The 20456-nt window shown below is 46.8% G+C and overlaps 1 protein-coding gene across 1 annotated transcript in view; it reads right to left on the reverse strand.

Annotated features, from left to right (window-relative positions):
* The window catches only part of IPO5 (importin 5), a 35343-nt gene extending 23152 nt beyond the window's left edge, over window positions 1-12191 (reverse strand). The window contains exons 1-4 of the mRNA XM_056109810.1: window positions 11973-12191; window positions 6704-6784; window positions 4606-4798; window positions 1020-1122 (exon numbers count right to left, since the gene is read on the reverse strand). Coding sequence (XP_055965785.1) covers window positions 1020-1122; window positions 4606-4798; window positions 6704-6784; window positions 11973-12062 — 467 coding nt within the window. The 5' untranslated portion in view covers window positions 12063-12191. The remainder of the gene's footprint in view (window positions 1-1019; window positions 1123-4605; window positions 4799-6703; window positions 6785-11972) is intronic.
* Between the last annotated feature and the right edge of the window lie 8265 nt (window positions 12192-20456).

Below are 20456 nucleotides of genomic sequence, written 5' to 3' on the forward strand. Positions count from 1 at the left end.
GGTGCTCCACGGGAAACAAGCACGACTGCGCCCAGCCTACACCTCCCCCTTCTCAGTTTGTCTCAATGGCTGCCAACCCTGAGTGCAGATTCGGAAAAGAACCATCACGGGGGTCTTTAATGCTGACCACGGTTGCTGACAATCTGCCCCAGCCTTGGGTGGTAATCAGGATAGGAACCCACGTTTTAGTTTACTTTAAATTTGGTAAAGCCGCTCAACTGAATACTTTTACTTCCAACTCTGGAATATAGAAATAAACAATGGTATATAGTACCTAATATCTTATCCTTTTCTGATGCTTAAGATGTAGCTCATGAAAAAATGGTTTTTCTCATGAGAAGGCAGAATTGCACAGGGACTAAGGAGCTTGTGTAGTATCCTGCTGTCCCGGTTCAAATCTCCAATGACACAAAATGGTCCTGGAGCACTGCTGGGGTCACTTCTGAGCAGAGCCAGGAACAGGCCCTCAACACTGACAGCTAAGGCTCCAAACTTGGCTTCTTCATTAAAAACAAACAAACAAACAAACAAAAAACAACCTGGCTCTTAAGTTATAAATTCAATTCTATGCAAAATGCAGCACAGTATGGTAACAGCATGGTAAAATTTTTCTTAATGTAGATAATCACTTCTCTTCTGTGTAGGTAATACAGAGGAGTCGCTTGCAAATATCAAGTTTGTGTTTACGTAAAGCTTGTCACCGAAGATCCCAGAAACAAATAGGACTCAGCAGCGTTTTCCTCTCTTCCAGATGCCAATATAAAATGTGGCTTTCTAAAAGCTACATTTTGGTATCGTTTCAATCTCCAGGGAAAGAACCAACCATCAGAGAAGTCAAGAAATAACACTGGAGAGTCCTGCACATAAAAGGGATCATACACGTAATAAAAAGCTTTGTGTATTTCCAATTTTACTTCCAATACAATTATGAAGCTTTTCTAAAGGTATAATGTCAAATAAATTACAGTGACGAATTACAACGTGCGTTGGGCACTCATGAGGTAACTTAAAGTAAGTACCAGAAAATGTGAAGAGCAGCTTCCCGAAGCCCCATGTTCTGAGAGCTGACTGAATCAAAGAGGAACTTGAGACCTTCGGGCCACTGGTTGTTGCCATCCTCATCTACAAGGAAAGGAATTCAGGCGTAACGTGGATGAGTCAAAACCTCCAATCACTGATGAAATTATTTCATTTCACACTCAAACTATTACCAGTAGGAAGTGTCACTAGCGCTATACTTTATTTTTATTTTTTTTTGCTTTTTGGGTCACACCCAGCAATGTTCAGGGGTTATTCCTGGCTCTGCACTCAGGAATTATTCCTGGCGGTGCTTGGGGGACCATATGGGATGCCAGGGATTGAACACAGGTTGGCCGTGTGCAAGGCAAACGCCCTACCCGCTGTGCTATCACTCCAGCCCCAACTAGCGCTACACTTTAGCAGAGTCTAATAAAACCAGGTACTTCAACTGTAAATAGCATTACACTCATGAAAAAAGCAACTGTATGCACTAAATCTTATAAAATGGTTATCAGCCCTGCTGATTTTTACTTTTATGAAATGGGATTTGGAAAAAAAAAGCACGTTTCGACTAACTACTTGACTGGCTGAGTCCTTTAAACTACTGTTATTAAGGACTTAAATCTGGTCGTGAAAAATAATTATTACTTTCAAACTGCTAAGATACTGTAAGGCTGGAGAGATACTACAGTGGGTAGACACTTTCCTTGCATGTGGCTGACCCGGATTTAATCCTTGATCTCCTGGGGTACTTCCAGGAGAGATCTCTGAGCGCAGAGACAGGGAGTAAGTACAGAGCACAGCCGGGTGTGGCCCCAAAACTTAATGGTGTTTTAACACAACCTTATAAAATTTCTGTAAAACTTGCAACAAAAATTGCACAACCACTAGTGTACCTCTAAGAGTTACTGATAATATCACAAAGAACCTGAGAAATGTAGAAATTACAGATAATCCATCACTTTCACATAAAGATGACGCTTTTGCGAGAATCCTGTTTTTCCCTTTTTTGGTTTTTGAGTCACATCCTGTGGTGCTCAATGGACAGTGCTCAGAGGACCAAGCAGTACTTGGGTATCAAACCCAGGGCCCTCCTACACGCAGAGCATGCACTCCACCTACTAGGCTATCTTTCTAGTACCATCAATTTGTAAAAAAAAACACACAGAGGAAACACTTTGAAACATTTGGAAACGCTTTATTACAAAGCGATTTTGAGTTAAACCCTGAAAATTACAGGGCCAGAGAGCTAGCACAGGCCGCTTGCCTTGCATTCTGCTGACCCTGGCTCAATTCAAAGCACCACATGCGTCCTGAGCACTTAGCCCAGAACAGCCTGAGAACCATCAAGTGTGGCCTCCAGGCCGAGCTCCACAGAGAACCGACTCCGCTTAAGACTTCAGGCACGTGGGTTTCTGGGGCTAAAAACACCAGGCTTCGGGGAGTCGGGTTGGATGACCGCCCCATCTCCCCGTACTTCCAGGAGCCCCAGCAGGCACACCCATGCCCCATCATTGAAGCTCGCCTGCTGGCCTTGTTCCACAGACAAATAAATCTCAAAAGAAATCAACTAGCCACAAAAATTTCTTGGACACCCGTTCTGGGCCGACACCTTGGGGAGCTGATCTTTGTGGGAGGGGGTGGGCACAGCTCCTGCCTTAATAAAGCCACGCCCATGCCTCTGACTGCACTGCCCAGTCGAACAGTCTTGACTTTTTTGAGTGACATGTCCAAACTCTACAGCACTACATTCCAGCAGGGCACGGCAGATTGGATGGGAGGTAACGCAGAAGCCAACCAATACCGACTAACAAAAGCATTAACACAGAAGGCTTAACTTGCAACAGCTTGGTCACCCCTCAGACAAGGACGCTATGTCCTCATGGTGAGATACAGATACATTTGTCACAAATTTTCTTCTAGGGAATTATTTTTTGATCAGTCCGTTGTCATTTAGTGGTAATAAGCAATATAAAATAAATTACTGTGGGCCTGCAAAGGGGGAAGGCTTGAGGGGTGGTTGGGAAAACGGAAACAACGGAGGAGAGAAGGTGACAAAGGTGGTGGGATTGCAGCTGGGGTACGGAATGCCTGCCAACAATTCATCATGGACAATCTTGTAAAAAAAAAAAGAAAGAAAAAAAAAGGATTTGAAAGTGGACTGAAAACAGTATGATACCACAATTACATTGTCATACACTTATAAGCTCACTTAGATGCTCTAAGATGAACTGTCCTGTTAACTAAGAAGTTCGGGGGATTATGAAGTCTCAAGGGAGAGTCTTAAGCTTGAACAAAATTCATCACTATGAAGCGGAAGGTTGATAAGGAGGAATTTATGTGTGGGGGGCAGAGGGATACGTGAGCCATCTTTATATCTTTCTCTCCATTCTGTTGTGAACCTAATGCTGATCTTTAAAACGAAATTTTCATTTAAAAAATAAAAACTGGGGGCTGGAGAGATAGCACAGTGTCTGCCTTGCACGCAGAAGGGCGTTTGCCTTGCACGCGGCCGACCCAGGTTTGATTCCCAGCATCCCATATGGTCCCCTGAGCACTGCCAGGAGTAATTCCTGAGTGCAGAGTCAGGAGTGCAAAACCCCTGTGTATCGTCAGGTGTGACCGAAAGAGAAAATAAATAAATACATACACAAAAACCAACCTGGCTGATATGAACAAAGATGACAAGTTGCAGGTGGAATCAAATATAAAGCCTACATACTGGTATACTGAGATCAAAAATATCAGTGTTATCAGTTACTTAAATACACAGCCTGAATGTTTCCATCTAATTCAGCCTTATTACTGAGGTATCCATTTTAACCAGCAAAAATAAATAAAAAAATAAATAAATAAATGGCCCATGATTGGTCAGAAAACAAAATTGATTACTAAAGTCTACTCAGTATATCATGACTGATATTTTGAGCATGACAGCAGAGTCCTGAACGCTAGTAAGATGCACCTTTCGTCTCCCTGTCACCAGGAACCGTTGGGGGGGAGGGGGAGGGGCCTTGGGGGCCTGAGCAGCCGAGTGCAGCATCCGGCAGTTCCTGCGGGCCGGGTGGCAACCCCGGAGAGCACCATAACCAAGCATATGTCATGTCCTGCATGTCAGAGCTGGGGGGTGGGGGAAACGGAATAAAGCAACTGGGGACTTCGAAAGAACAAAAAACTCTCTGGTATTTTATAATGCAACATAACAGAGCAGTATAACTACAACAGCGAAAGTTCCCAGTGTCCACCGAGTTCTATTCCTATTGGCAATATAAACAAAGCAAGCTGCCAATTAACCATGCTTTGAAACCTTTTCAGCTTTGGGGGCGGGGGCACGGGGAACAAGTGACAATTTTCAAACAAATGACAATGATTTCTTCACAGGCATGTTTTTTTAAGACCAACAGGAAGTATTAGGACTGCAGTTTCAACTATTTGTAATTGAGTTCTAAATGTAGAATCTATAATCATTCTCACTTCAAACAGTAAGTATCTAATAACAGTCTTCTAAGCATTCCATTCATAAAGTAAAAAGGACACACTTAATTTTCTTTTGTAACACAGCAATAAACATATTTGCATACACACCGATTAAATTCCTGGCCAGCTCTGCAGCAATATCACAAATTTTTTTTCTCATGCTAGACTGTGTTTCCATTTGAATAATCATTAATAGTTCACTCTTGATGGCAGCCTGAACATCAGAAGGAAGGGTCGGATAAACTTCATCAAACGCAGAGGACAAAAGACGTCTTAAGAGAACCGCAGCCATTTGTCTAGCCTGTAAGTACATAACAGTGTTAATAAGTTGGTTTTACTAGAGAAAAAACTCCAGCCAACTAGATTCGGCCTGCCCTTGATGTATTTCACTATTCTGTAATTTTAAAATTTCTCAAGTGTGCTGTAGAAATGCAACACAACTCTCTACTCACATCATCTACGTCAGAGAAAGTTATTTTGCTTAGAGTTACAAGACCTCATCATATTAGAGCTTAGATAGAAACATTTTTAATCCCTAAAGATAGATGCACCTATTTTTTTTTTTTTGCTTTTTGGGTCACACCCAGCGATGCTCAGGGGTTACTCTTGGCTCTGCACTCAGGAATTACCCCTGGCAGTGCTTGGGGTACCATGTGGGATGCTGGAAATCGAACCTGGGTTGGCCACGTGCAAGGCAAACGCCCACCCACTGTGCTATCACTGCAGCCTCAGATACACCTATTCTTTAACTCCCATTTTAACTACATTTCATGGAGAAAAATTATCTTATTACAAATATAAAATCTTTTCCTTTTTCCTTTTTGGTCTTTGGGCCACACCTGGCAGTGTTCAGGGGACCACATGGGATGTGGGTCACTGAACTTGGGCTGACTGTGTGCAAGGCACGCACCTCACATAATGTACAATCTCTCCAGGCCCTACAAATATAAAACCGTATTATATCCGTTTTCTACTTTCCCACCTAGCTCTCACTCTTAATAAAGAACCTTTCCAACCTAATCTAGACTTCCACCAGGCCTGTAGCACTGTCCCCCACTGTTCATCAATTTGCTCAAATGGGCACCAGTAATGTCTCCATTAGAGTTTATAATCAAACTTGATCATATTATCACACTTTCAGTTAATCTTATATAAAAATGCTATCAAACCCATCACTTTTATGCAAGCATTTAATAAATTTTTACTGAGAAAGTCATTAAAACGCACACTACTTCATATTTATCCCTATATCCGATATTTTAAATAAAAAATGTGTTACAAAGGTGAAGAAGCACAATTTGTCATCTAAAAAACGGGCATATTAGACTATTTTCTAAGCGAATGCAGACCATCAAAGTGTTGCCTTAGTGACTAGAAAGCCAGTGAAATAAACTTTAAAGAAGCTTGGTGCGACTGATTTCTATGTCTTATTACAAGCAGTTTGCTCACATTGTGAATATTAGCAAAAAAAGCCTCACTTCAAATTTTAATGCACTGGTTTAGTACTTGACATCTTTTAAAAAGATACAGGATTATTCCATTAAAACTTGTATGTTTGTGTAACATACATAAAAATATAAAATACATATACAGCCTTTTGTTAATAAAACAGCTACATAAGTGCACAAAAATATAACAAAACTACTTGAATTAGTAATAATAATTTGACTTAAAAACATGGTCTCAAACAAACCGCAAAGTGTTTCTTAGCTCCTAAATACCTTTAACACGTACTGTTTTAATCCCTTAGATGGTCGTAAGCATATTTTAAAGATTGTCATTTAGCAACACTTAAAACCACTAAAAATTAAACTTGTCTTCAAAACAAAGGAAGAAACTTTATTATAAAAATTAACAAAATTTAAGAATTTTTCTGAAATAGTCAATTATTTTTTGGTTGGTTCTGGGGGCATACCCACCAGTGCTGGGGGAACCACACAGTTCTGCACACTGGACACAGGACCCCTACGTGCACCCCAGAACTGACAATACGGGCTACTTCAAAATACCTTGGAAACTTCCATCTTATGTGAAAAAAGATCCTAGCCTACTATTATAAAGACTATCAAAAATGATCACCTTTACAGTAACTTTCAGCAAGTAATACCTTCATGTTCTGGACACATTTATTTAATAAACAACACTTCGCTGACCAACATCTAATATAAAAGTTGTTCTCTAACGAAGTCCTGTTCTTGGGTATTACCTCCTCAGCAGCGGTTGTATTTCTGATGGCTTGCAAGAGGAATGTGATCTTTGACTGGCCTGGGATATTCTCGTAAGTTTCCTGTAAGAAAAAGGAAAACGCTCAAGATTAGAATCCAGCATTAGAAAAATTCACGAGTATTGCCAGGGACAAGAGTGGGAAAGATCCCTAGTTCGGAGGTCACAGTCTTGGGTCGGTGAAAGTAGAACTGATTCACATCACTGCTACTCACAGCCAGAGGCGAGCCCAGATGAGGAATGCAGAGCAAGGGAAAGCTCCAGCTCTTTGGTTTCTGGGCCACGGTGGCTGGCGGTTCACAGGCTTCAACCTGGCTCTGTGCTCTGGGATCAAACCTGGGCCAGCCATGTGCAGGGCGCTCCATGGCTTTATGCTACCTTCCTTTCAGGCAGAAAACAGACGGAATCACGCTACACGCACACAGGAGGCATCTGGCCAGCCGACTTCAATATCCTTTCTTCCATCAAAAAGGTCAATGGGAGCCGAGTGGCAGACAAAAAGTTGACACCAACTACAAGATCATCACGCCCGAAGACCTAGTCTTATCTATGCAGTGGAAGCCTGGATGCAGGTGCACCCCAGGGGTCTAGAAAGGGGTCTTTCACTGAGAAAAAGGATCATTCTAAAGTGCACTCGAGACTCTCTTCCAGGAAGATTCCACATCAAGACAGGCTGCTCCCGCAGAGCCACCAGCACAGCCAACTCCTTCGGTTCCCAGAAGTTCCGAGAGCAGGGCCGCACCCCCACTGCTGCCACCTGTGTCCGACCTCATTTCTCAGGACAGAAGAGACAGGACAAAGGAGGCAACCAGGGCTTCCTGGACTCCACCAGCCACTTCACACCTTTGACTAAGATCTCCAAGGCATTCCAGAAATACTGACAGATAAGGGGGAGAAGGCACAGTAGTCCGATGACTCACCTAAAGTCACAGATGGAAAGGGAGGAAAAGCTCTGGTCTTCTGGGTCACAGCGCTCAAACCCTCCCAAGGTTTGGGGTGGGGGGCCCGTGACAACCAGTCCTATTTATGCAGCGCTGCAACCTTTCCAGACCCTTCAAACCCAGCAGAGTGGGGAACCAATCTAGGGGTGTGTTCTTCTGACAAGTCAGGTTCCTCTTGGCACAGGATCACAACAAGGTTGAAAACTGTGACAAACAGCATTCACAGCTGAGAAGATCTGAATTTATTTATCGAGAAATGAGATAATTTATGCAAAGATATTCACGAGATGACTGCAAAAATGGATTATGTACCTTGAGATTTTTTTTTTACTTAATCTTTATCAAAGCACCTCGGAGAAGCAGTACAGCCTTTTCATCTAAACAAAAATCTCTTATGACACAGTAAAAAATGCCTTTGTTTCTCCTTCTGAGCTGTCTCTGATATACTGGAGACACTGCACATGTTTAAGATGGGAATTTCCTCTGGTCTGAATCAAGTTCTGGAAAACAAAATTCTCTGCTAGAAGCTCTCAGATGTGAGCTAGAAGTTTCTACCCTTGCCCAAGCGCGGCCTCTGAGTGCGACAGTTCCAGCACGTGAATTCCAGGGGTCTCACAAACACCAGGTCAAACTCTGCTCACAATGAATCGGACTCAATGGAGGGAGCGTGGGGCAGGGGTGACATCTGACACCCGAGACAGGTTGTCCCTGCAGATCTGTCCCACAGTGGCAAACCGGGTCTAGGATTACACCTGGCCGCAATACCTCGGTCAAGGGAAGGGCTTGGAAAAAAAGAACAGTCTGAAAATCAAATCGAACTTTTTCACAGCCCGAACAGGTTGAATTTCACAAGGAGGAAAGGAATGTCATCCCTTCACTGTATCCGAGTGTCACGCACACTGGATTTCTAAGACTATTCTTAATACCAGGCCAGATGGGCTCCACGAACATGACCAGTGTTGTGGCAAATGGCAAATAAAATTCCAATTCCACTAGATTTCACAGAAGTACAATCACAGAATGTAAAGCAGATTTCACCTCCCCCACTTTCCTGCCCACAACGGAAAGACACTAACAGGGACTCATCTTATCCGTTCCGGAAATAAGGAAGGCGACCTTATTGTCTACCCTATAGGACACGGGGACGGGAAAGGGGGGCAAACGACCCATCGAACACCAACTCCCGAGATCTGGTCAGCTATCCACTAAGATCACCCTCTTTCTCATTCACGAAATTCTAAATCAGAATCCACGAAGAATGAATACCCCAGAAAACAGAGTATTCAAAATCCACTGATGACTAATACTTAAACTTACGACACAGAAATGACTGCTGTGAATGTCGTGGGCATTCAACTCTGGATTATCGCCCCTTTAGTTATTCTGGTTAATTATTGTATTTTGAGACTTCTGAGCTTTCACATCATTTCCTCAAATATTAAGAGCGTTATCTGTGAGTTAAAAAGAAAATGTTGGAGATTTTTAAAATAAAAGTCAGGCTACCAAACAGCTTTCACAGTGGAAAAGGTGCTAAGACTTGAGTTTGAAGCTCACTGTCTAGTAACAGTGAAAGTCTTTACTGTATATTTCATTTTTGAAGACAAACTACCTTAGCCAATGGTTTGGGAGTTGCATCAGCTCTGCATCTTTATTTTGAGTAAATAACAAAGTAACAACAAAGTCTCCAATGGAGATGTTACTGGGCCCGAGCAAATCCACGATCAACGGGAGGGCCTTTACCTTTACCTTTAACAAAGCTCTTTATTCAGTCCATGCTAGTTCAGAAGTCTTTTCTGTACTTGCTATATTAGACTTTAATATTCAATTTATTTATGAAAGTAATTTCATAAATCAAAAGTAAGCTATTACTGTGCACAGCCTTTTCTTGTTTCAGTTATTTCCTAAGTTCTATTTAAAGACCAACTTAGTGCTAGGATTTTCCCCTACTATAACACTTATATGTAATATTTAAAAACTTTTCATTAGGAACAGAGACACCATGGACGGAACTGCACTATTTTCAATTGTTCTTTAAGAGAAAATGTGCTGAATTCTCCTATCCCTAAAGCCATGAAGGTGATAAAAGACTTGTAACAGGCACCAACTGGAATTCAAGTCAAACCACACACCAGTACTTAAGTTCAATAGAAGAGATTCCCTACTAGTCCTGAGAATAATAAAGACAAGCAACTGAAAAGAAGTGGGAGAATTATAGCTCACAAGTACTACGCTTCTCTGCTTTATAACATAAGGAAATTTTTGTGGGGTGAGATGAAAAGTTAACTGAGAAATGAAAACATTAAAATGTCTTTATAAGTACTATCTCATCCCATAGATAAAAGAGTGCAAATCCTTGCAATAAATGCAACTTAATCTATGGACAAATATTACTTTTAAATATTTGTACTTGTAGACAAGCACACCTGGCTAACTCTGACCGTAAGTATACGTGTATTCCTATATATGACATGACATGTTAGTGCAGGTTATCAGGAAGGAACCTCAAAGTTCATTCACAAGGGATTGTTTGGGTAAGTAATAATACATGGATATGATGGGATATAAGACAGATGCTTGACAAACTATGGAGCAATGTGAAAGAAATTAAGTGGAAAATCAGTTGCATTGGGCAGTGTAGTAATAAGCCTGTTTCTGCAAAAATGTAAAGCATGAGGATAAGCTTGTAGAAGTACTGTGAGAGGCATTCGTATTTGCAAGGGCTATTCACAGACACTTGAAAAAAAAAAAGTGGTTCCCTCTGGGAACTTGGATAAAAACTACTGGTGCTTCTTGAAGTTCTACCCCAAGACAAATCACACGCACAATATAGGAATCTCCAGGCACCAGGATAGGATTGGAGGGGGGGGGCGGGGAGGGTTGATGTACAAAGTGCTTTCTGGCAGAGCACTCAACTCCAGGGGATTACTTTTTATCTCCAAACCACTGAGACTATGTAGCATCTCCTGAACCCAAACTCTGAACAGCCCTGTGACTTTTAAAACAATATCGGGAGTCCTAAAACGATCCATCCACTCCTCACACTTCACTGAGTCGTGTGTTTTGTGTTTGGCTCCACAAAAAAAGCTAAGTTGCTGACTGCCCCATCATGCACAGGATGGCAAAGAAGACTCTCCTTTATAATCAGGTTTTGTAGATGGGTTCTGATAAGGCGCCGCCCCAAGGAAAGGCTCTTGGCTGGCGAGCACCTCCCAGGAATCCAGCCCCACTTCTGACACCCTTGGGGATCCACTTCTGTACCTAGAGACTGGGTCATCCAGACCCTGGACGTGTGTCCAGCTAGGTACTGCGCAGTCCAGAAGCTGAGGAGGTGGTGGTTTATTATTTAGAAAGAAAGAGATCGAGAAAGGAAAGAAAAAAAAGAAAAGAAAAAAAGAGCCAGCAGGAGGGAGGGCGCGTTGCCGGTTCCATTGAATGAAACCCACACACTGGAACATGTGGCAGCAGCCCAGACACCAGCGGAAGTCCCGGGGCATCTCGGAGATGTTAGGAGACCACAAATCTCTAGGGATGAAATGAAACGTGTCCGTGTGCGCGCGCGCACGCGCCCCTGTGTGTGCCCGTACATGTGTGCTTTTGTATGCGCGTGTCTATATGTCTGTGTGTGGCCGTGTGCATGTGTCTGCGTGTCTTTGTGTGTGTCCGTACGCGTGTCTATTGGGTGCGTGCGTGTAGTCTTGTGTGTGTGTGTCTGTGCGCGCGCACGCTGCAAGGTGGAAGTTAGGGGCGGGGAACGACACCCCCACCCCAACCCCCCAGCCAGAGGCAACTTCACCAAACCTGCGAGGTGGGAGAAAACGCGGGAGGTTAAAAAAAAAAAATAACAAAACGACAAACCCCAAAACCCACCCCCAGACCCTCGACTTTCCCTGGGCAGGAGACACGGGAAGAGCAGGGAGGAAAGAAGGCAGAGAAGCAGGCGCGCGGGGCCCGCGCTGCGCCAGGCGGGGTGGGGGCCGGGAGTGTCCCCCGCCGGACGCACGTGTGTGTGTGTGTGTGTGCTTGTGTGTGCGCGCATGTATGTGTCCGTGTGTGCGTGTACGTGTGTATGTGAATGTGTGTGTGCGCGCGCGCGCGTGGGGGCGCCAACCGGTCCCGGGGGCCAGCCGCCGCGGCCGCCTCCCACGTGGGCAGCGGCGCCGCCGGGTCAGCCGGTCCGGCCTGTGCGCGGCCGCGTCCCCGACGAGCGAGGCCCGGCGCGGCCGTGTGTGTCCGAGGAGGGTCCCGGGGGTGGGGGTGGGGGTGGGATCCCCGCGGGCTCGGGGGGAGGAAGGGGGGGCCCACGCCGCTTACCTCCGCCTGTTTCCGGACCACATTGTCGGGGCTGAGCAGGTTTCCCAGGAGCAGGTAGAACTGTTGCTGCTCCGCCGCGGCCGCCGCCATGGCGCTGGGCGTGAGAGAGAGAAGGAGGGCGGGAGACGGCAGCCGTGAGCGCGCTGGCGGCCGGCGGGCGGGGCGGGGGCGGGCCCAGCGCGGGGACCGGCCGGCGGCAGCGGCAGCGGCGGCGCGGCGGCGGCGGCGGCGGCGGCGGGGGAGGGGAGGGCGGGAAGCGGGGAGGGCGGGGCGGGGCCTCGCGACCCCTCACCTCGGCGCGGCGCCGGCGCCGGCGCGCCATTGGGCGGCGCGCGAGGGGGGGGCGGGGCCTCGCGACCCCTCGCCTCGGCGCGGCCGCCGGCGCCGGCGCGCCATTGGGCGGCGCGCGCGGCGGGGGCGGGGCTTCGCGACCCCTCACCTCGGCGCGGCGCGCCGGCGTCGGCGCGCCATTGGGCACAGCGTGCGGGGGGCGGGGCCTCCTCGAGGGCGGGGGGGGGTGTGCCCCACGCTGATTGGCCACGCACCCTGCGGGGGCCGTCACGAGCGGCGCGCGCGGCCCGAGGGAGCCGCCGAGGCTCCGGGACCGCGTCGCGCGCTCGCTCGCGTGCCGGGCGGGCCGGGCGGGGCCGTGCGACCCGGGGGCGTGGGGGTCCGGCTCGGGGGGAGGGGCCAGCCCCAGAGCGCGGGAGATTTCGGCGCCGCGGGCTGCGCGGCTGCCTCCCGCCTCCCAAGACCCCGAGGTGGGGGGCGGGGGTCCCCTGGGCGATGCACTTGGCGCTGGAATCCCGCGCCTCTCCCGGAGGCTGACTCAGGCCGCCCGCGCCTCCCGCCAAACTCACCGATGACTCAAGCCCCGGGCTGGCCGGGAATGGGGCTTACGGGAATGCCCTCGGCTCTGACTTCCCCGCTCCGGGTCTCCCCACCCCTGTAGAGGTGGGCCGGAGATGCCCACGTGGCCCCCATGCATCCGGCATCCCTCCTCCGCATCCCAGGGACCGTGACGGTCCCCAGGAATAGCTCGAGCAAACGGCCGGTCCTTTGAACGGTTGGGCGGAGGGGTCGTTAAGCGAGCCCACCCCTTTCTCCTTAAAAGCCGCAACCCCGGAGTGATTGTACAGCGGGGGGAGAGCGTTTGCCTTGCACGCGGTCGACCCGGGTTGGATTCCCAGCATCCCCTAACTCCCTAGCACCGCCAGGAGTGATCCCGGAGTACTGAACATCGCTGGGTGTGACCCCCAAAGCAAAACAAAAATAAAAATATTTCACTCGCTGGCAGAGATGATCCAGGCCGGGGTGGGGGTGGGGGTGCGTGTGCAGACACCCCAGAGACCCGAGTCCCATCCTGGGGCCACTCTGCTGAGTAAGAAGCACCCCGGGGGAAGTAACATCCCTTTGTACCTTGAAAGGCACCCCCCACCACCACCACCACCACCACCAGCGGAGATCCACCTGGGCCTGGAGAAGGAGTGACACCTACATTCTGGGCCCACCTCAAGCCTGTCTCTTAGGGATCCTGTTGACGGTTCAACCCAAGTTCTGCGCTGAAAATCATTCGCACCTGACAGTACATTGGAATCCTCCAGCCAAGATTGCTCCCCATCAAGGTGCTTTAAAGGATTTGGGATTGCTCCCTACCCAGGTTTTTTTCATTTCATTTATTTTTTTAACTTAGGGCACACCTGGCGATGGTCAGGGCCTTCTCCTGACTCTGCACTCAGGGATCACTCCTCCTGGCAGGGCTCAGTGGACCATATGGGATGCCGACATTGAGCCTGGACTGGGCCAGGTACAAGGCAAGGGAATTACCCGCTGTACTAGCTCTCCAGTTTCCCATGATGTTTTTAAAGGACTCAAAAAAAAAAAAAACTTTTGTTTTTGTGGTTGATTTGCTGTTGGGTTTTAAAGGATTTTAATGGGCGCAGAGGGGTAAGTTTTAGCTCTGACAGCGAGATGGCCCGGGAACTTTGCAGTCTGCAGAACTGGTTTCATAGGAACGATATGGACAGACCATGATGTACATTCACTAGGACCTGTTTTTGGTTTTGATGTTAATTTGGGGTGGAGAGGAAGGGATCAAAAAAAATGGGGCATATCTAATCCGGATTCTGAAAGCAACGTTTTTCTCACCCAAGGATTTTAAGGGTGAACTTACTTTAAAAAATAAAAAACAGCTTTGTCTTGCTGGAGCTACACCCAGTGGGGCTCGGGCTATTTCTGGTGCCCGTGCTGTGCTCAGCAGCCACCCGTCCAGGTGCTCAGGAGAACATGCATTCAGTGCTGGGAACGCAGCTGGGGCACCAGAATCGCCAGGAAGATTCTGCATGCGAGGCAAGGGCCTTACCTCCTTTATTACCTCTCCAGGCCAACAACCACTACCTCACCCAGGAAGTAAGTTGCCTAAAGGCTTGCTTAGGGTGGTCCGCATATTATTACTTTTGTGTGCTGGGAACTAGGGAGGTGGAGGGAGAGTTTGGGCCACACCCTGCGGTCTTTAGGGCTTACTCCTGGCTCTGTGCTCAGGGATCATTAGAGGTACTGGGAGAATCATATGTGGTGCTGGAAATGGAAATGGGAGGCAGCATGCATGGCAAGTGTCTTTTGTTTGTTTTGGGGCTTGGGGGGCACACCCAGCAGTGCTCAGGACTTAATTCTGGCTCTGCACTCAGGGATCACTCCAGACAGGGCTCAGGGGATGACATGGGGTGGTGGGGAATATGAATGGCTATGTGCAAGCCAACCCTCCCTGCTGTCCTGTTGCTCTGGGCCTCCAAGATCTGCACTATCTGTTCTCTCCACTACTTTGTGATAACAGACTTCCAGTTAAAAATTTTTTTTATTTTTTAATTTTTGCTCTTTTGGTCACAGCAGCAGTGCTCATGGACTACAGATTATGTCTCCAACCTACTTCAGTTAACTTTGAAACACCTACAGTGTGTGTTTTCATGTGAAAGGTTCTGTAGATGCCATACCTAAAAATTCTAGGAATACATATGTTTGTAGACTGATCAAAGTAGGGAACTTATATATATATATATATATATATATTTTTTTTTTTTTGCAGGCAGGGCAGGGTATGTGTGTGGGGTGGACAATATCTGGCAGTGCTCAGGGATTGCTCTTTGGTAATGCTCAGGATTGAAACAGAACTCCTACAGGCAAAGCCTACGCTCCAACCCATTAGCTGGAGCTCTTATCCAACCTAGGAGCTCAGTCTTGTTTGTTTTTGTTTTTGGGCCACATCCTGCAATGCTCAGGGGTCACTCTTGACTATGCCCTCAGGAATTACTCCTGGTGGTGCTTGGGGATGACGGTGATCAAACCAAGGTTGGTGCCTTTTCAAGACAGATACCCTTCCTATCTCTCCAGCCGAGGAGCTCATTTTTTTTTTAAGGAGTAAAAGCATGAATTTATTATTTCAGATTAGAAACGTAGCAATTTAATAATGGTGGTGACATCAACTGCCAGAATGGCAGCACAGTCTTTAAAAAAAAAATAATACTGTGTATGCTTAATCAAACGAAGAGAAGATTTTTGTTTCTGTTTTGGGGCCTCACCTGGCAGTAGGCTTACACCTGGCAGTGCTCAAGGGACCACCTGTAGTGCCAGGGATGGGACCTGGTCAGCAAAATACAAGGCAAGAACCTTCCCTATTGTACTATCCCTCTGGCCCCTGGGATGGAGGATTTTTTTTAAGGTGTTGAATAAAGAGATCTCCAAAGGAAAGGAATTCATCTGAATATGGGGTGAGTAACAGACACCACAACAATGCAATCTGGTAGGCAGAGAACCTCTCCTAGATGGAGACTTGTCTGCGCTGGGTCTGCCACTTCAGAGAGATAACGCTCAGCCTGCCAGGAGTTTATTGCCCATATCCCTGGAGAGGATTCTGTTTGTTTGAGGAACGTACCTTCCCTCAGAAGGAATGCTCAGATACGGGATAAGGGCAGCTACAAAAGGATAGACTCCTCCAAGCAGATAAAACGATAAAAGTTAAAGAACTTTAAACTTGAGACAATTTGGGTCTTAAGAGTCTTAGTAGCTGGTGTGGAGTTGGGTGAGTACTGTCTCAGATTCTGATCTATAAACTAGGGATGAAAATGTGGGCCAGAGTGATAAAACAGCAGGTAGAGCACTTGCCTAATTCACAGCTGACCCAGGTAAAATTCCCTGGAACCCTATATGGTCCCCTGAGTCCCGCCAGGAGCGATCCCTGTGCAGAGCTAGGAGTAAACGCTGAGGATAGCTGGTGTGCCCTCCTTTCCCCCCAAAATCCTCAGCCGACCAAAAAAAAAATCTGGTAGAGTATACTATTATTAATCACCAAAGATCTAATGCTAAATGGGAAATTAATGGCTGGAGAGAAAGTACAGGGATTAAGGCACCTGTTTAATCCTCAATCTTGCATATGAGTACTGTCAGGAGTAATTCTCAGGGAATCATATGCCAGAAGCAAGCCCAGAGCACCACCTGCTATGGTTTCCAAACCAAAAACGTAAAAAATGTGTGAAAATCAAAAATTGAAAACGAAGGGAAGTAGACATTGGGTCCTGTTTACTTCCCATCAGTTGCCACTGCTTGGGGCTGATTTGATATGCAGCGACCATGTGAGATGCTCCTGCCATTCAGTTTATCAGATTGGACAGGGAACTTGTGTGAAGTTCTGGGGCCATATTGCTGGGAAAATCAAGTTTTCCTCAATGGGTACGTGAAATCTAGGTAATCGGAGATTATTGTGTCACTTAGAAGGTCCCACCCAGGCATCAGAGTCTACAGAGCTTTGCCTGGCAGAGGGTAGAGTCTGGGCTGTTTGATAATTTGGTTTATTGGGTGCTGAGTGCAAAGATGATTGCTCTCAATTGAGCAGTTGTTGATTTTTAAAGAATTGCCCCAAGACTTCAAAAGGATGATAATGGCCTATCCTTGGTGGGTTTAAGTCCCTATGTCATAGCATGCTGAGAGGGAAATTTAGATGATAGGGATGGAAATCTTCTGTGAACATGTAACTAACTACTCAGACTCTGGTGATGGCATTAATAGGTATGTGTATTAATAGTTAATCTGTGCAGTGATAAAGCCATCAGCAAGGCCGAGTGATAGTACAGCGGGTAGGGTGCTTACCTTGCATGTGGCTAGTGCAGGTTCAATCCCTGGTACCCCCTTTTAGTCCTCCAAGTTTCACCAGGATTGGTCTCTGAGCACAGAGCCAGGAGTAAGCCCAGAGCATCACCAGATATGCCCCCCCCCCCCCCAGAAAACAAAACAACAAAAAAAACCTGTCAGCCTTTCTATTATAAAACTGCAGAAAGTGAGGGTGCTATCTGTAAATTCATAGAACATGGAGCCTGCAGTCAGTAATTGTCATCTATGGCTAGCTGAATTAAGGGATTAAATCATGGTCACAGTCCTCCCGTTGTTCATCGATTTGTTCAAGCGGGCCCAGTAACATCTCCGTCGTGAGACTTGTTACTGTGTTTGGTATATTGAATACATCAAGGGGAGCTTGCCAGGCTTCGCTGTGTGGGCGAGATACTCTCGGTAGCTTGCCAGGCTCTCCGAGAGGGGTGGAGGAATCGAACCCGGCTCAGCCGGGCCGGCTGCGCGCAAGGCAAACGCCCTACTGCTGTGCTATCGCTTCAGCCCAAGGGATTAAATTAAAAAAAAAGCAAATTGGACTTTTGGGTTTGCTCTAGTTTTCCTGATGATGCTCAGGGGTTATTCTTGGCTCTGTACTTAGGGATCACTCTGTAGTGGTGCCCTGGGGATAATACAGGATGCTGGGGTTCAAACTGGGGTTGACATTGTGCAAAGTAAGTGCCCTACCCCCGGTTCTATCTCTCCATCTCGGAGAAGCAAGTATTCTTAAAAAGAGTTGCAGGCAGCACAGAGATGCTCACCAGCTTTCTTTTGTGCATAAAATGAGTATAATTTCTATTAGTCTTCCATTTCTGCAGAATAAAGCTGTAGGGTGGGTTAAAACAAATTGATCTTGAGGGGATGAAAAAGATTCTGTTTCGAATATTGGTTCTCTGTTGCCTAGATAAGCACCAGCAAACAGTATCTGAAAAGTTGTTTACTGAAAATAAAAATGCTGTAGTGCTCAGGGTTTCTTGAGCTCCTTTTCCTCCAATGTTCAAAGCTCCTGCCTGGAATCGTTGGAGATGCACATGCCAGCTGGGGGCAGGACCACGTTCCCCTTCCCCAAGGCCCTCAGCTAATGGCTGAATCGGTCACAGGCAGAGGGAGCAGGACCTCTAAACTAGCTGCCTTTTCTTTTCTCTCGGCCTTTCTATGGGATTCACTGAATGGCTGCTGATGACTGGGTTCATTTTGGGGAGCGTGTGGAGTTTGAGTCAGTCAGAATGAATTCAAACGCTGACTTCCCTGGCCCAGAGAATACAAAAGGTTAGGGTGCTGGCTTGCAGGCAGCAGCCCCTTGTTTGAATCTTCCGAAGACAGAGCCAGGAGTAGCCCCTGAGCCCTACTGAGTGTGCCCCCCACCCCCGAAAAAAAGCCCACCCAAATACTAACCTCCCAATTCCATACTGAGTGATGTGGCCCAAGATAATCCCCTCCCCCCCATACACTCCTATGAGAGGAGCATAAAGTACCTTTCATTGTATGTTAAAATACTTGCCATGATGTCTGATATACAGCAAGGGCTTAATAAATGTGTTTATTGCTGATGCTGATGTAAAATGCCAAATTTATAAATTTAATTTGAAATGCCCATCTATCTTCCATATCACTGTACTTTATATATATACATATATATGTATATATATATATATATATATATATATTCAGTAAAGCTGTCATGCTGTAGCAGTGCCTAGTAGTTGTGGTTAAGAGAGAGAAGTCGAGAATTCTAAGTTTGAAGTGATCATTAGCGGATCATTTTAAGGCCACTTTCCGCTTGAAATACACCATGGAGTTGAATCATCCAGTGCGACAGCCATTAGCCACAATTAGCTATTGATTGCTGGAAGTGTGGCTAGTTCAAATTAAATGGTGCCTTAGTGCATCAAATATGCACTGCATTTCAAGGAAATAGTAGAAATTAAGAATGACGTATATTGATCACATGTAGAAATGATAGTATATTGGGACTCAGTAGAATATGAATAAGCTATAATTTGGGGATCCTCCTACACAGTGCTCAGGGGGGCTAGGGGCAGGACTCGGCCAACGAGGCCATGATTCAATGCCAGGGTCCAAGAATACGACACTGCTTGGACCTACAGAGCCAGGGTGGGGTTTCGGGGTACTCATGGGCTTCCCCTCTTTGATGCTGGCTGGGGAAGGAGGTGGGGGGGGAGATGCTAGGAAATTGAACCAGGCTTGTGGGCTCTGTACCACCTCCCCAGCCCCAAAACTAAGGGGACCTTGCTTGGCCATCAAGGCTCAGCCTTGCTCAGGACTAACTCAGGTTAAACCCCTCATACCACATGTGGTTCTCCAAGCCTGCTAGAATTAATCCCTGAGCACAGCTGGGTCTGCCTACTGTCCCCTACCCAATTATTTTTATTAGCTATTTTGTCTAATTTTACTCTTTTTTTGGGGGGGTCACATGTGAAAATGCACAGGGATTACTCCTGGCTCTGCACTCAGGAATCACTCCTGGCGGTGCTGGGGGACCGTATGGGATGCCGGGGACTGAATTCAGGTCAGCTGCATGCAAGGCAAACATCCTATCCGCTGTCCTATCACTCCAGCCCCTAATTTTACTTTTTAAAATATTCGTACTAGGAACTGCACATTTATCTAGGTGGCTTGCATTTGTTGCTCACAGTGTGACTCTGTTTGGGGGTTGGGGGTCAGAGTCAGCAGTGCTCAGGGGCTGTTCCCATCTGTACCAGGGATTCTAGCAGGTGCTGAGACTAGCCAGAGTTGGCTGAGCACGAGGCACGTGCCTTACTCTCTGTTTTCGAGGCCTCCTGTTTCTGTTCACTGAGAACGAAACAACCCTGTAGCCTCACACTGTTGTGTGTGGTTTCACGGCCGCCTCGCCACTCGACACCCACCCTTACCTTACAGTGCTTTCTGTTGCATCCAGTTTTCCAGCTTGATTCTTAGGGATTCGGAGACATGGTACAGGATTTTCTGAGCAGTGTTCCTTGCGTAGGAATTTCTTTTCCCTGTTGGTTTGACGTTGAACAGATTTGTACCATTAATTTGTACACGGTCACGGTCACGGTCCTCCCGTTATTCATCGATTTGCGTGAGCGGGCCCAGTAACATCTCCATCGTGAGACTTGTTACTGTGTTTGGCATATTGAATACGTCACAGGTAGCTTGCCAGACTTTGCCGTGCGGGCAAGATACTCTCGGTAGCTTGCCGGGCTCTCCGAGAGGGACGCAGGAATCGAACTTGGGTCGGCAATATTGGCCGCTTGCAAGGCAAACGCCTTACCCGCTGTGCTATCGCTCCAGCCCTTAATTTGTAAAACAGATTGAATTAGTTTA

The sequence above is a fragment of the Sorex fumeus genome, unplaced genomic scaffold (assembly GCF_029834395.1).
Source record: "Sorex fumeus unplaced genomic scaffold, SorFum_2.1 ptg000008l, whole genome shotgun sequence".
NCBI classification, from domain to species: domain Eukaryota; kingdom Metazoa; phylum Chordata; class Mammalia; order Eulipotyphla; family Soricidae; genus Sorex; species Sorex fumeus.